The sequence below is a fragment of the Eulemur rufifrons genome, chromosome 28 (assembly GCF_041146395.1).
Source record: "Eulemur rufifrons isolate Redbay chromosome 28, OSU_ERuf_1, whole genome shotgun sequence".
In the NCBI taxonomy this organism is placed as follows: domain Eukaryota; kingdom Metazoa; phylum Chordata; class Mammalia; order Primates; family Lemuridae; genus Eulemur; species Eulemur rufifrons.
This window is the reverse complement of record NC_091010.1, coordinates 7,460,084-7,476,801: the sequence shown is the minus strand read 5'-3', so window position 1 is coordinate 7,476,801 and position 16,718 is coordinate 7,460,084. Positions and strand designations below refer to the sequence as shown.

At 41.1% G+C, this 16,718-nt stretch overlaps 1 protein-coding gene across 1 annotated transcript in view; it reads left to right on the top strand.

The window, feature by feature from the left end:
• The window catches only part of ERCC6 (ERCC excision repair 6, chromatin remodeling factor), an 80,340-nt gene that overhangs the window by 2,690 nt on the left and 60,932 nt on the right, over positions 1 to 16,718 (top strand). Inside the window, exons 2-5 of the mRNA XM_069459915.1 lie at positions 2,009 to 2,444; positions 4,533 to 4,653; positions 6,841 to 6,952; positions 11,939 to 12,671. Of these exons, the coding sequence (XP_069316016.1) occupies positions 2,023 to 2,444; positions 4,533 to 4,653; positions 6,841 to 6,952; positions 11,939 to 12,671 (1,388 nt within the window). The 5' untranslated portion in view covers positions 2,009 to 2,022. The remainder of the gene's footprint in view (positions 1 to 2,008; positions 2,445 to 4,532; positions 4,654 to 6,840; positions 6,953 to 11,938; positions 12,672 to 16,718) is intronic.

Genomic DNA, 16,718 nt, shown 5'->3' with positions numbered 1-16,718 from the left:
CTCTAAAACTTTCTCTGGTACGTGATGGCCTTGGGAACTTGGGGGCTGATTGCTCTGCGGATGTAGCCATATGTGCCCATACTTGCCTTGAGCTCAGATTTGCATTTCTGACTGCATGCTGCCCAGGGCACTGGTGGTGTCATTGCCTCTCCAGCCCCTCTCCCTGCTTCCCGTTGCCTGCCTTTTTGAGAGCCTCATTTTTGTGACTGAATTCACTGGTGACTCAGCTGTCCAGACCAAACTTTTTATTATTTTAGACTTCTCTCTGAGCCTTACTTCCTTTTAGCAGATATTAAGCACCTCTGTGTATCAGACTGCGAGCCAGGTATTCAAATCTTTTTTTTTTTTTTTTTTTTTGAGACAGAGTCTCGCTTTGTTGCCTGGGCTAGAGTGAGTGCCGTGGCGTCAGCCTAGCTCACAGCAACCTCAAACTCCTGGGCTCAAGCGATCCTTCTGCCTCAGCCTCCCAAGTAGCTGAGACTACAGGCATGCGCCACCATGCCCGGCTAATTTTTTCTATATATGTATTTTAGTTGGCCAGGGCTTCAAATCTTAATTCCTGCGTGATGTTTCTTGGGCCCTAGACACAATGTATTGTTGCCTCCTCTGTGTTCATGTGGCCTCTTGTCCCTGTCGCCACTGGCTGACCTGCCCTGCTGTGTTGTTACTGACACACTTCTCCAGTAGAGAGGGAGTCTCTGGGGGCAGTTAATGCTCAATTCTTTGAATCCCAGTGCAACGCTGGTGGGATTGTTTTATTTGATGAGGAAGGAGTGAGGCTCGTTGGGGGGACTTGTGGCCATTTCTTAGAAATAAAGCTTCTGTGTTGAAAGAAACCTTGGTTTCTTCACAGTTAATTAAAAAGCAAGGCTGACTCCTGGTTATTGTGTTGCTTTTTAATGTATTTATCAGTGTTATACAGGTAATATCGTGAAAATTTTCTCCTTCAATCATCAATTCCTATATGGAGTAAAATGTGAAATTTCCCCTTCTCCTTCCCCCTCTCAACTGTTGCAGGTTTAGTATGTATCCTTCCAGATCTTTTTTTGTTCATTCCGTACACACAGATGAGGATACACTTTTCTTTCAACATAAATGTGTTCATACTATGTCCATGACTTTTTTCACTTAACATGGTTTTTTATATCAGTAGCACAGAAAATACTTAATGACTATATTAAACTATTAAAGACATACTGCAGTAAGCATCCTCGTATATATGTGTGAGTATTTCTCTGGAATAAAAACCTAGAACTAGAATTTCTGGGCAGAGGTCAGGTGCATTTAAAATTTTGATAGATACTGCTAAATTGTCCCCCCAAAAGGGCTTTACTAATTTATTTCTACCAACAATGTATGAGCGTGGCTCCTCCTCCTCGTCAGTATTGGATGTTACCAAACTTTACGTTTTTGCCAACCACATGGGTGAGAAATTATATTGTGAATTGAAAGGGAGTTATTTTTGAGAACATTTTAATTAATCTTTCTGAGATTCTGATTTGTTCTGAGCTCCTGTTTATTGGATTAATATTCAGCCTAGAAGTTTCTAATCTCTGATTTATACGGAAGCTACTTCCTCACATCCCTGATTCCGTGCATTACAGTTGGTCATGCTGCTGTGATATAAATCATTTGTGCCACAATGAAATGAAGATGCTAATTCGGAAAACAGCAGCCAAATGACTTCAGCTGTTTTGGAGAACATTCATGGGCATCACTCAGGATTTTGGTTGCTGGCTTTCTTAGCTGGCTGCCCAAATGTTCTTTGTTGATGATACTGCATTTCTTCCTTCTCTGGTTAATTTTTCTTAGTCATTATCAGAACTCATTAAAATATATAGTTTGTGCCCTTTTAAGAAGTTAGTATTTGGAAACTTGAATTCATTTAATTGGAAGGATATTGATCTTTTAAGAAATCAGTCTAATTATAAAATATTTAAGAAACTACATATGATCAATTCTGTATAACCAATCAATAATCAGGCATATCAATTTTTTTTCCTTTTAGATAGTCTGCAGAGGATGCCAAATCAGAGAATCCCCTACTCAAGTCAAACTCAGGAGCAAGATTGTTTACAAAGTCAATATGTCAATAATGATGAAGAAATGGCAATCAAGCAAGAAATTGGTGGTGATGCGAAAGCGGAGGAATGCCTCGGCTCTCGCTCCCCTGATGATGGGCCATCCACCTCTGCTGAGGGGTGTGCATCAGCAGCTCCAAGGCGGGGGCAGGCCCTGCTGCACATCGACAGACATCAGATCCAGGCAGTGGAGCCTAGTGCGCAGGCCCCTGAACTGCAGGGTTTGGGTGTGGATGTCTATGACCAGGATGTGCTAGAGCAGTGTGTGCTTCAGCAGGTGGACAATGCAATCCACGAGGCCAGCCGTGTGGCCCAGCTCGCTGACGCAGAGAAGGAGTATCGGTCAGTCATGGATGACCTCACGTGAGTGCGGCCCATCTTCAGAATTTGTATTTAAACGTGACAGGGAAATTCAGGTAATAAAGAGCTTTAGTATTCCTGAAATTTCAGAGAGTCATAGAACCTCTTATTTGGAGGACAGGGTCAGTAAGTGCAGTCCTCAACCTCATCTTGAAGCCCTGGCCCTTGCCCTCAGGAGAGCATTGTACATAGAAGTCATGGTCCTAGTCCAGCTCACAAAAGCCCGTTTCTTGCGTAATGTCCTAGAGAAAGGGCTACTCTAAGTGCTCTAGGACTCACCAGTATGTGCACAAACTGGTCTCAGGAGAAGTGCACCTATAGCTCAGGTGTTTCTTGCTCATTATACCAGGAACGCATCCCGCTTCTTCACGTTTTTCTTTGTTCTGTAGTTTCTTTCCCACTTGTCCCTAAACCAAGTGTTCAGTCCTTGGCAATTTTTCACATTTGCACTTCTGGAAATAATGAGAAAGAGCTCCCTGGTTTTCCTTTCTTCTGTCCTACTTTTGACTCTATAAGGAAATGTGAAGTCCTGTGGAGACTTCGTTTGTGTTTTAGAGGCAAGATTGACTTGAGCTATTTTGAGCATAGCACATTGGTGGGGAAGAGGGGAAATGCTGGACCTGGGCCAGGGTTGGGGGAGCAAATGGGAGGGTACGGGAAGGGAAGAGGGTTGAGCTCACTCGCCATTGCTTATTTGCCCCCCATTGGGCAGTATTCTAGGCTGTGTCAGGCAAGTGAGAAAGAGGAGGTAAGAAGTGGGCTGAGTGGAGGGTGGAGCAGTGTCACAGGGGGCCACTGGGGAGGCTGGAGGCTTTTGGCACTTAGAGAACATGTTTTCTGCTAATGTTCCCTGATGTGTTCTTTTGGCCTCTTGAGTAGCAGGTGCTTTTGCATCGTTGTAGTCTGACCTTTTTTTTTTTTTTTTTTTGAGACAGAGTCTCACTCTGTTGCCCAGGCTAGAGTGAGTGCCGTGGCATCAGCCTAGCTCTCAGCAACCTCAAACTCCTGAGCTCAAGCGATCCTCCTGTCTCAGCCTCCCGAGTAGCTGGGACTACAGGCATGTACCACCATGCCCGGCTAATTTTTTCTATATATATTTTTAGCTGTCCATATAATTTCTTTCTATTTTTAGTAGAGATGGGGTCTCGCTCTTGCTCAGGCTGGTCTCGAACTCTTGACCTCAAGCGATCCTCCCACCTCGGCCTCCCAGAGTGCTAGGATTACAGGCGTGAGCCACCGTGCCCGGCCTGTAGTCTGACCTTGAGTGTTGAGGACCTCAACTTAGTTGGAGATGTGGCCACTTCCTACAGAGTTGACAGAGGAGAGTGCCGTGGAGTCTCCAGGCATCCAGGAGGGTGCCGCTAGATGGCTGGTAGTATATGGTACCTGTAATGGCTAGTGACTTGCATTGTTTATCCTGAAAGCCACAAAGGATACAAACAGCAAATTACACAAGTTTCGAGAAGATTGAATTTGTTTTCTGAAAATTGAAAGCTATAATTCTATGGTGTCTGTTTTAGGAGTAATTTATTTTATTTTATTTATTTATTTTTTTTTTTTTGGAGTAATTTATTTTAAATTGATTTTTTTTCTCTTTGCAGCACAAAGTTTAATGCTACAGTAAATGAATCTTCCAGTTCTGTGAAAGAAAAATATTGTTACAGATATGATTTGTATAAGAAAACGCTTAAGCATTTTTAGGACTTTTGAAACTTTGGAAGGCTTCCATAATGGGCTTATAAAAACCCATGTATGCATTTCTTCATATAAAAGGACAACTTATTGCACATTGTTCTAGCACAGTGTCTTGAATGAAGCAGATACTTAAAAAAATGCTTGTAGAGTAAGTGAATCAGCTTACAAATGAGAATGAGCTGATTTAAATCAACCAGATTAAAAAAAACCCACTAGCAGCCATTTCAAACCTCTAATGATACTTCAAGTTCTATTTGTGGCTGGTAAGGATGTGCATTCTTGTTTAGTTTCTTTTAGTTAATAAGTAAAAGTGACATGTTTTTAACATTTCTGTCTATGTTATGCTATTAAAATGTTACCAGAGTTGAAAAATAGATAATTTGTCTTATTTTTCAGGTCATGTATGACATCGCTAAGGCAAATCAATAAAATTATTGAACAACTTAGCCCTCAAGCTGCCACCAACAGAGACATCAACAGGAAACTAGATTCTGTAAAACGACAGAAGTATAATAAGGTAAATGACACATAAATATTGCATTTTTTTTAAAGCCGTCATTTAGGCCCATTTAATAATTTAGGAAGTATTCTAAAAAGTGCATATAAGATATGAAGCAAATATTTATAATTACAATAGAGAAATTTTGGGTTGCTTTTATATGTTTAATCTTTCAGCTATTTTCCTTTAATCTCTTCTGTTATACAGCATTTTTAACAACACACGGATATGTAGACACACACATCCATCCATCCATTCATTGATACATGCATCCATTACAGATGCTTCTCAGCTTATGGTGGTACTACGTCTTGATAGATGCATCATAAGTTGAAAATGCTGTAAGTTGAAAATGCATTTAAATACCCTGATAAGCCCATCTTAAAGTCAAAAAATCATAAGTGAAACCATTGTTAAGTCCAGAAGCTCCTCAGTATATGACGGGGTTGTGTCCTGCTAAACCCATTATAAAGCTACAAAATCACAAGTCAAACCGTTGTAAGGTGGGGACTGTCTGTATATTTGAGAATAAGTTCTTTTTGGTGTTGCTTACCTCGTCACTTACGTGCACTGTATAGTCATCCTTGCTTCACCATTTGTTTCACCCAGCTCCTCTTGGGCACTCTGGCCTCTCACTCAGTCTCCTGGTCTTGTATGAACTCTTTTCTGCTCCGCCCCTGCTTTCTGTAATTGTCTGCATTCTGTTTCCTGCTGATGCAGCCATCACCCCTCACACACCCCTGCTCACTGTTCGGAGAGTCAGCACCCAGACGCACTGGGGCTGTGCTAAGGGTTGGAGAACTTAAGGGTTGGGAGCATCTGTTACTTAGGATGTTATTTTTATGAGGTTTGAAACCTTTTTTTTAGGATTTTTGTACAGCTTTGTGAGGTGGAAACATTTTTTAAGATTTATATAACCCTTTATAAAAAAATACATTGCAGTGGATAGGAATGACTAGTTTTGATCATTCCGTTCTGCCATCCAAAGTGAGTATCAGTGTCCTGGGGCTTATAGTTGATTTGCTACAGCGAGTGGAGTCCTTGATCTTTTCTTTAAGCTCTCTTGGGGGTGTGCATAGACTCAGTTCATGTGGCCTTCCTTTTACTTTCCACTCGCCAGTCTATTATTTTCTCATTCACCTTCGGAATAGCAGCCCAAAGGTCAGAGTTAGCAGTAGCTTGGGGCGACAGGGTCACCCCAAATCAAACCAGAGAGGGGACATTTGACCTTTTGTGGAAGCATGTGAAGTTGATGTGCAGAGGCCTTCTCTGCCCTTCTTGGGCATCTGGTGGGCTAGGATTTCAAGGGCAGAGAGGACCAAACTTTAGGCCACTTCAGGTTCTACTCTAAATTATATATTCTTGGCTTTCTTTGGCAGCTCCTTGATGTTTAGAGAAAGACTGTTCAGAGGGAAAGTGTTTTAAACAGGATTTTGTTGAGAGAAAGACTGAGAAAAAACCAAATTGCAAGTTGTTGCAGTTGGCATTTATGTCCAAGATTTCGCCTCACTCCATGCTCATATTTGGAGTTGAAATATTCTTGACCTTGGGAAGATGAACCAGGTACCATAGGCCCAGTTCATAGGGGAGGCCCCAGGAAGGCCATGTATCCCAGATCTGGTGATGTTGAAGGTAACAGGAGAAAGAGGAGTCTGGGGTGGACAGGGTAAAGAGGCATAGCAAAATATATTTTTCTTTTAAAGTTTTGTGATCAGTAGAATACTATAAAGGACAGTCATAAATATGGTAGTTGTCAGAGGGGACTCACTTTTTTGACTGATCATTTGTGTTTTTATTTCTTACCCATAGGACCTGTTGACCTCCATAGCCCATTGACTGCTAAGGTTGGAAACACAGAGAGGTTTAGTGATTTACCCAGTGTGTAATGGGGAACACCAAGTAGAACAGTTCTATCTCCCAAGTCAGAGTGCAGGTACTTAAGTGCTTGGGCACATGGAAAGCTGTTTGCTGCCCAGTCAGGAAAGCGTGTGGTGCAAGGCTGCCTGCTGGGAAGGCTGAGACCCACTTTTTGCTAGAAAAGTGGTAGTTGCTCAGATAAGGTTCTCTCTAGTAATAGCAGTGTATGGAATTTCTGGTTTATTTTTGTTTTACTTTTGCCTAAAGTTTTAAAATTTTATAATGCTGTCTTTTTTATTTAACAATCATGTCATTACTGTTTTCTGTATTCAATATTTACCATTTAAGGAACAACAGCTAAAAAAGATCACTGCAAAACAAAAACGTCTCCAGGCCATCCTTGGAGGAGCAGAGGTAAAAGTTGAACTAGACCATGCCAGTCTGGAGGAGGAGGATGCAGGTGAGGATGCTGTGAGCAGTTTCACTGTGTTCTTGAATTGTTGCCCAATGCCTGTGGTCAGTGGAGGGTCTCTTTAGTCTTTGCCCAGGTTTTGAGAAAAATACATTTTTTGCCTTAGTATAAAAACAGATTTAGGAAAATTTTATTCACTATACCTGTAGAACCAAATTCCTCTTTATAAAGAGAATGAAAATAAATTTTTAACTCAGTTCACTGTGGCTGCTGGTGCACGTTTATTACAACATTTAATAAATTTGAAATCTTAAACATTCTTAAATAGTTAATTTGATAAGGATAACATGATGATTAAATTACATGTTGGAAGCCCAGCATCAATACACATTCGTAGAATTGCTCTCACATATCTTTAAGGACTGTATTGGGCAGGCTTTCTAAGCATCAGTTCTGTTTAAGAAAAGACGTCTTTATTCAGATTATACCATGGCCATGATTTCATTTATATTACTGCCTTGGATCAGTTGTCTTTTGGAAAACCTTTTGGGAAATTGCGTAAGCTCTAGAACTAAATATCTTTGCAGTCATTTTGTGTGCGTGCGTGTGTGTGTGTGTGTGTGTGTGTGTGTGTGTGTACACGTGCGCATGCGCAGACGTGTATGTTTAGAAATTATTGGTAGCTGTTCAGTCATTTACTGTTTGAAGTACAGATTAAGCCTTCTTAATATTTAGGCTCTACAAGCAATTATTTTCTACTAGCTCCAGAAGTTTATACAGTAAAACAAGAGAATTATTATGAAGAATTAACTGAGGCAATAGAGAAGTATGTGCTTTTAAAGTTCAGTCTCTCAGAATTCATTAGGCCTACGGCAGTGCTTTCTGCTGCTGTGGTACCGTATGTCTCATTGGTAACAGATGTTTGTTCCTGTCTGGCTACTGAAAACCTGCTGCTGTCTTTCACCTTTTGCTGGTGCTTCAGTAAAACTTAGCCCAGGGTTAATAATTCACCTCCCCAAATCCAAAAGCCCCTTTTCACCTTTGCTCCATTTGGCCTGTCTACAGCAGCTGATGCTTCCCATGCCTCCTGAGATTCCTGTCTGTCTCCTGGTTTTCCTTTCTCTCTTTGATACTTCTGTTTAGTTATTTCTGGCCAGCTTTCTTGGCCTTATCTTAAATGCTAATGTTTCTCAGGATTTCTTGTTGAGCCCTCTTCTTGTTCTACTACACCGCTTAAACCCCCACCCCCAATAATCTAATCCCCTGGCTTTGGCAGCCACCTGGGTTCTAGTGTCTTACAATCTGTACACCTCTTGCCTTGCCCTTTTTATGAGCTCCGTCCGGTTCCTGCTGTATCTCTCCATCTGGGCACCAGCCAACACTTGAGACTCCTGGTCTCTTTTACTGCCCTCCCTCCTCTGTCCTGTCTGGGGAGACGGTAGAGCAGAGTGCCTAAGAGCCCAAGCTTTGTGGGTCTAGCTCTGCATTGCCTAGGTAAGGACCCTGGCTATGTTTCCTACCTTTCTGTTTGAACCCGGGCAGTAGGCATAAGTGCAGTAGCCTCCACTTCTTCTCTCATGCTTTCCTGAGGTTTCTTTTCCCGTGGTCTCCACTTGGTGATCCATTTCATAAGGTGGTGGTGAGGATTACCTAACAAAGAATCCTTTCTTGGAAGTAGGTGGGATGAGGACAAATTATAAACAAAACGAAACTTTGGCTTTGCCACTACGATCTGGGAGAAGGTGAGGGTACTCACCATCACCATTCCTATTCAGCATTGTACTGGACAGTGTAATAAAGGAAGAAAAGAAATCAAAAGCATAAGGATTGAAAAGAAGAAATAAAACCATCATTATTCACAGAATACATGATTATTTAGAAAATCCAAAAGGATCTGTGGACAATCTGTTGGAATTACTATGTGAATTTAGCAATATAATTGAATACAAGGTCAATATATAGAATTCAGTCATATTTCTATATGCCAGGAAAAAAAATTTAATAGAGATGCCAATTACAATCAAAATGAAATACCTGAAAATAAATCTTGGCAAAAAATGTAGTTTTCTACAATGTTTTCTATATTAATAACTATAAAATGTTATTGAAAAATTAAAGAAGATCTAAATAAATGTGAGATACATTGTGATCACGAATTGGAAGTTCCGGTATTGTCAATGTGTCAGTTCTCCTATCTAGCTACAGTTTCAGTGCAACCCTTAAATAAATTTCCGTTTGGGGTTTTTTTTTTTTTTTGAGAGAAAAGGCATAGGAGAGAAAGTGTAGGGTAAGGATGGGGGGGACATTAACAAGCTGACTCTAAAATTTGTATAAAGATGCATTATTGGGCCAAGAATAGCCAAGGCAATCTTGAAGAAGAATAAAATATCAAGACCTATTTTAAAGCTATAGTAATTAAGACAGTGTGATATTGGCACAAGGATAGACACATGGACCAATGGACAGAATAGAAGGTCCAGCAAATAGACCCACCCACCCATATATGTCACTTGATTCATTACAAAGGTGGTAGGCAGTGCTGTGGAGAAGAGTGATCTTTTCAATAAATGGTGCTGGGTTAGTCCACATGAAAATAAAATTAATCTTGACCCATTACACTATGTACAAAAATGAATTCGAGATTATAGATCTAAATATGAATAGTAAAACAAAGCTTTTAGAATATAACATAGGGAAAACATTTTCATGATCTTGGGATAGGCAAAGACTTAAAACAGGACACAAAATGCTCACTGTAAAGGAAAAGATTTGTTAAATGGGCTGTATTAAAACTGAGAACTTTTTTTTGAGTCTCGCTCTGTCACTCTGGGTAGAGTGCCGTGACATCAGCCTAGCTCACGGCAACCTCAAACTCCTGGGCTCAAGTGATCCTCCTCAGTCTCCCAAATAGCTGGAACTGCAGTCATGTGCACCATGCCTGGCTCATTTTTCTATTTTTTTGTAGAGATGGGGTGTTGCTCTTGCTCAGGCTGGTCTCGAACTCCTGAGCTCAAGCAGTCTTCCCACCTCAGCCTCCCAGAGTGCTAGGATTACAGGCGTTAAGAACTTCTGTTTGTCAAAAGGTATCATTTAGAGAGTGAAAAGGCAAACTTCAGAGTGGGAGAAGGTGTTTGGAATGCATGTATGAATCAAAGGACTCAAATCCAGAATGTATGAAAAACTGGAAATTTTTTTTTTTTTTTTAAAAAGGCAGACTAAGAGAAAAAGGGGCAAAGGACTTAACATTTTCTGCACAAAAGAGGCTGTAGGAAAAATTGATAAATCTGCAAAAGGCATGATATTTCATTAGTCATCAGGGAAATGCAAATTACAGCCACAATATGGTACCACTATACACCTACCATAATAGCTAAAATGGAATGGCAAGAATGTGGACCAGCTGGAACTCTCAAACACTGTTGGTGGAACTTTGGTGCCACTTTGGAAAATTGTTTGGCAGTGTCTGCTAAAGCTTAACATAACCAAAGAATTATATATATATATATATATATATATATTGTGTATATATATATATATATACATATATATACAATATATATATAGTATATATATATATATATAGTATATATATGTATATATATATATATATATACACAATATATATATATATATTACCAAAGGATGTGTACCAGAATATTCATAGCAACATTATTCTTAGTAGTCAAAACCTGAAAGTCACCCAAATGTCCATTAAAAGTGATATGGAAAAATTATAGTATGGTCATATAATAGTATACCAACAGTAGTGAGAATTTACAAACTGCAACTCCACTCAATAATAAGTATGTAGCTCACAAGCATGATGTTGAGCAAAAGAAGGTGGACACACAAACACTGACATTTCCATTTCCATCGAGTTCTGAGCCCGGTACAACTCATCTACAGTGCCAGGAGTCAGGTCCATCGTTATCTGGGGGGCGGGTAGAGGCTGGGAGGTAGCCCGAGGGGCACATCTGGAGGTGCTAGTAATTTCCGTTACTTGATCTGGGTGCTAGTTGATGAGTTTTTCTGTGCGTATTCATTGAGCTATACAGTTATGATTGGTGCACTTTCTGGTGTATATTTTATTTCAATTCAGGCTTAATGAAATACTGGCTGTAATATCATTGGCCTGTAAGAATTTTGTATTTTAGAATATGAATTCCTTCCTGTTAAGTATTAGATCTTTTGGTATTTCAGCTACATGATGAAGTAATTTTGCCAGAGGTTAATTTCAGCTGTTGAAAGGGGGATGATTTCTGGGTAGCTGTGCACTTACTGTGGCATAACTTCCAATATTTTAGTTCCCTCTCTTCGAGTCAGTTAACTTCATATATTTAACACAGTGCTGTCGAGTAGACCTTTTTGCAGTGATGGAAATGTTCTTCATCTGTGTTGTCCATTGTGGTAGCCATTAGTCACGTGTAGCTATTGAGCACTTGAAATATGGCCAAGTGTAAATGTGGAACTGAGTTTTTAACTTAATTTAATTTAAATTTAAGTAGCCATAGCTGCTGGTAACTAACCAGTTCGGCAGTATAGAGCTAATATTTATGTTTTTCCTGTTTAGGTACGTTTTGATCCCTTAGATGTCTGTTTTCAGTTTTATTATCTCTTGAATTTAAGTCCACCTGAATGTTGGTGTTAGCAATGATGTGGAAACTTGGGAGATTGCTTCCTCAGGGGCTACTCAGTTGATAAGGAAACATAGCTAAATTTATCTCTCTATAACTGTAATTTATATAGTAATAGGTCTGTCCTTAGATGCACAGAGTATATTTATAGTGTGATATTTTGGAGAAAAGTTACTGAGAAATCACCCTTTTGAATAGGAAAATATTAAATATGGCATGATTAATGCTATAATAAATTTAACTCTATCCTTTACACATAAAGGATATACTTTAGTACATCGATGATGTGTTTTTTACAAGTTATTTATGGGTGCCTACTGTTTATCCAATAAGTGAGTATTTCCGTTGTACTCTTGGAAAGTTTATGCTAGCACCAAATGCGTTGTTATTACTTTTTCAGAAGCGGGGCCGTCCTGTCTTGGCAGCATGCTCATGCCTGTCCAGGAGACTGCTTGGGAAGAGCTCATCCGCACTGGCCAGATGACACCTTTTGGTACCCAGATCCCTCAGAAACAAGAGAAAAAGCCTAGAAAAATAATGCTCAATGAAGAATCAGGCTTTGAAAAATATTTGGCAGATCAAGCAAAGCTGTCTTTTGAAAGGAAGAAGCAAGCTTGTAATAAAAGAGCAGCTAGAAAAGCTCCAACTTCAGTCACGCCTGAGTTGAACCCAACACAAAACGACAACAAACCAAACAAGAAAACTGAAGTTCTTTCTAAAACAGATAAGCGCTTGAAAAAGCACATCAAGAAACTCCAGAAGAGGGCTCTGCAATTCCAGGGGAAAGTGGGATTGCCAAGGGAAAAGAAACCGTGGGAGTCAGATGTGAGGTCAGTGGCAGAGGGGGACTCTGAGAGTGAAGAGTCCGAGTACTTCCCCACTGAGGAGGAGGATGATGATGAGGCAGATTGGGCAGGGGCGGACCTGTCCAGAGATGACACGGACTATGAGCTGGGGCCTGTGCTCAAGGGCCAGAAACGGCAGAAGAAAGTCTCAGTGCAGGAGATTGATGATGACTTTTTCCCAAGTTCCGGGGAAGAATCTGAAGCCACAGGAGGAGGAGGAGGAGCAGGTCGGAAAGTAGCGAGATGCCAAGATGATGGAGATGAAGATTATTATAAGCAGCGGTTAAGGTCAGTCTGCAGGGATCGTAAACAGATTGCACTGCTTACTTGATTTGAGGCAGCAGGCTTGTTAATACTTAAGCAGTCTAGATCCAGCTTAATATGTTAGACCCCCATTCAGGCAGAGGTTGGACTTCCTATAGCCTTAGCCTGCTAGAACCAGTGAGGACCCTGGGTCCTTAATAGACCTGGCCCCAAATGCTTGTACGTCTAGGTCTTTACATGGATTTGGAGGCAAATTTAAGATGAACAGCGTAAGGGGAGGCTGGGGCAAGATACATACAAAGGACTGAGCATGAGGTGTGTGGCCTTCACACCCAGAGTTAAGTGTCATCCTGGAGTGTCAGGAAAAAGAAGAGTGAGATACGTCCTGTGTACTGGGTAGGAGTTTTTGCTTTCTCTTTTGAAGTGGGAAAGTAATTTTAGAGAACTTTCCTTCAAAAAAAGAGCCGAAGCTTGAGTTCACTTTCTTAAACCTTCCTTCCTTGTCTTGAAAAAATAGTTATCCACATAATTATAAATCATTGTCGTGCCAGAAGTGTACTTGGCATACCTTTCTCTTCATTGCCATTTTTAATGCTAGAGACTGACTTTGGCTTTTATCTCCATGACTTTGTCAGTATGTGATGCAAGTGGGATAAAAGGGAAAGTGAATGTGTGAAATGTGAAGTCAAGATTGTGTATCGGCATCTGTGTCTGTGAGCCAGGAAAAACGATCTGTGCGCTGGGGCCTCCCACAGTGTCCCACTGAGCACCACGTCTGTGTTAGCACAGCAGGAGCTCTCAGGAGGTCACAGGGAAGGAGGAATCTCATTGCTTTGTAAATATTTAATCGTGGGATGGCTTTTTCTCAGTCCTCAACAGCTTTTTCTTATTTTTCAAGGTGGGGAGATCTATTCTGTGGTAGTTATTGTGGCTTTCCACTGGCCTACATGAATGAAGGTTGACCTGATATTTTTATTCTCTTGTTTGAGAACTGCTCATGGCCCATGTCCAGACTGCCAGGCAGCAGAGTTCTTTTAAAAAATAATTTGAGGCCCTGTGATGCAAATCCAGTTCGTTAGCGCTGTTAAACTCACATTCTAGTAGCACTAGTAGCTGCTGCAACTATGTAGTAGTACATAGTTGAGGGGTGGCTTATATTTGTCATTTCTCACTGAAACTTTAATCCCTGTGCATACTTAATATCTGTGAAGTTATTTGAGGAATATCACTCAATACTCCTGAAAAGTGAGCAGTGTCTCAGTCTTTTTCTTAACTACTGTAGAGAATTAATAAAAGTGTTAATTTCAACATATTGATTCTAAATGGGGCAATATATATTCTCACTAAATTGGGTCAATATTAAATATATTTTAAATGTATCATTTTGATCAAGAGCAATTTATTTTGATTGAATTTTAAATGTGGGTTTAGTTTAATTTCATGGCAGTAAGTTTTTCTTAATAATGTTAAGATTGTAAAACAATTTATTATTTCCAAACCCATATCATAAGCCAATATTTTGCTAAAGTTACAGTAAAATCTCAAATGAATTTTAGAAATATCAGTAACTCTTAATTGCCACCAAAATACGATAGCTCTTAAAATTTTATAGCTATAGTTATTAAAGCTGTTAAACGGCAAATATCCACATTGAAATGTTTGTATTACATCTCCTTTGGTGCTGTTTGGATTGGGGGATGTTAAAAGAAAATAAAATGCTCAGGTTTGAGAAGCATATTAAGAACATTTTAGAACTGCCAGTCACTATATTTTGTTACTTGTTGCTGATCTTTGTAGATGGACTGGAATTGTATTCCCTTGAGAAAAGAAAAAAGACGTTTAGGATTGCTTGTCTTAGTAATGGTTTGATGGTGGATGATCAGAATAAAGCTAGAAAAACATAGAAAATGAGTTAGAATTTAGAAATTGTACCCAGGCCGGACACCTTTTACTGAGGTTACAGCCTGTTATAACGCTCTTTTAAACTTGCGGGAGCGGGAGTGGGTGACTCCTAGACATCCCACCTCCTTTATTCTCTCACCTTGAGAGTCACAAGCCTTGCCTTCGCTCTCGGTTTGTCCTAACTCGTGTCTTTGATGCTCAGTGGGAATTTCCTACCAAGCCTTTTCTACCTTTTCTGGAGCTGGGCAGTAGCACTCAGGATCCTGCTTTCTTTGATTTGGCCTAAGACGTCAGCTCAATCTTTGATGTTTTAACCATTTTTTAAACTGTATTTTCACTTCCCGCATGTTTATCCTGCTTTCTTCTGTGTACACATTGGGTGTGGAGGCTGGCTCCTCAGTTGATGTTCCCTGGCTTTCATATCCTTTCATGTCACACAGGATAGATGAGCCACTGCTGAGAAGTAAATGCTCTGTCGGTTCTTATTCATGTCAGTGGTATGCAGGTCTCAGAAAACATACATTATTTTTTCATTTTAATTTTGTGCTACGAGGGTATGGCTCTTGATTGTGGGGTTTAGTGCTTTCTTAAAATATATTGCTGCTTTAGAAATTGCAGGGGGAGCTCCAGGAGCCAAATAAAGACTTAATAGAACTAAGACACCTTCAGTGTTTGAGTGATAAATGCTCCTGGTGAGCACCTGCATGCCACTTACCTGGTCCAGGCTGTGCAGCCAAGACAGCCAGAGTGCCCAGAAGGCCAAACATTTCATGTACACCTTTCCCCTTCAGGGTGATCAAGATCAGGGCACTTGTCCTCAGTCCTTGTCACCTTGGTGGTGTTGATTCACTTCCCAGTTGACATATGAGGTCAACTCTGGTCACTTCATCTTTGCTTCCACGGCAGGAGTGCATGGAACCAGGGCTGGCTTCAAGAATTTCCGGCAAAGAATTTGCAGTCTGTTAGTGGACATGGGCACAAATAGGACCTAGCCAAGTGTGATGGAAATAATGAATTCAGACTGAGGTGTTTGGGGGAGACTGTGGAGGAAGTTCACCCAGTACAGGGCCTTGTCTACTGGGCAGCTCAGATGGATAGGGTTGATATAGACCTTATGATATGAGTTAAAAGCTTTGCTCATTTGCCCCAAAACTTTGGGTGCGTCATTGAGAAGGAAGGAACTTGGTTTGCTTTGGAGGCACATTATTTCCTCAGGAGTCTCTGGCTTGCCTTGGAGACTGGTGTGGTGGCCATGGTGTGCAGAGAGGCCCAGTTTCTAACCTTTCCACATTAGGACAGGGAGGACATGTGGATTTCACCTCACCAGCCAGCTCTGATCTCTGGGGAGTCTGTTCAGGGGGAGATCGAGGCTCTGTTTGGGTTGGCTGGGAAAGTCTGCCACAGGCCCTTCAAGACGTCTGTCTTGGGCATGGGGCGGGAGGACCAGCAGCATTTGTGCTAGGCATTTGCCAACCCTGAGAAAGTAAAACCAGAAATGTCCCCGACTCTGGCCTCTTTCCCCAGCAGTGGCCAGCACTGCCTGGTCAGGCTGTGGGACATAGATCAGGTTGCATCCTGAGTGAGAGGTCACACTTGCAAAGTTTTGTCTCTCCTCAGTGGCAGTACTAAGGCTAGCATTTATCATTTGACTTAAACCCGTTCCTTAGGCTCTTGTTTCCATTTGCCAGCGGTTATCGTTTAAGTTGCGAACCTCGAACCTCACAGCCTGTACTTCCTTGGCAATGAGCACAGACTAAAGCCGAGCTTCCAGCCCACAGGCTGATGCTGTAGAACCACTGGACACCCCACCCTGGAGATGCTAGCGTAAGGCCGACGGGGCAGCACTTTTAAAAAGCTTTCTCAGGTGATTCTGATGTACTGGCGGAAACTATTGGATGTGTATGAGTCGATCTTAATTTTCCTTTCTGAGGCTGTAGTTTTTGGCTGATTTTGTTTATGTATCAGTTTCTCTAGACTCCTCTTCTATCTGCACAATTGTGTTTACATAGGAGGGGGCCTGGAGGGGAGCCTCAGCTAAGTGCTGTACGTCATGGATGGTCTGGTTTTTCTCGGGCGTCTGCATCAGAATTGCTCAGGGAGCATCTGCAGCATGCAGGGGCCTGGGTTCCGGCCTGGAGAGCTGGAGGCGCAGTCAGGGTTGGGAGAAGC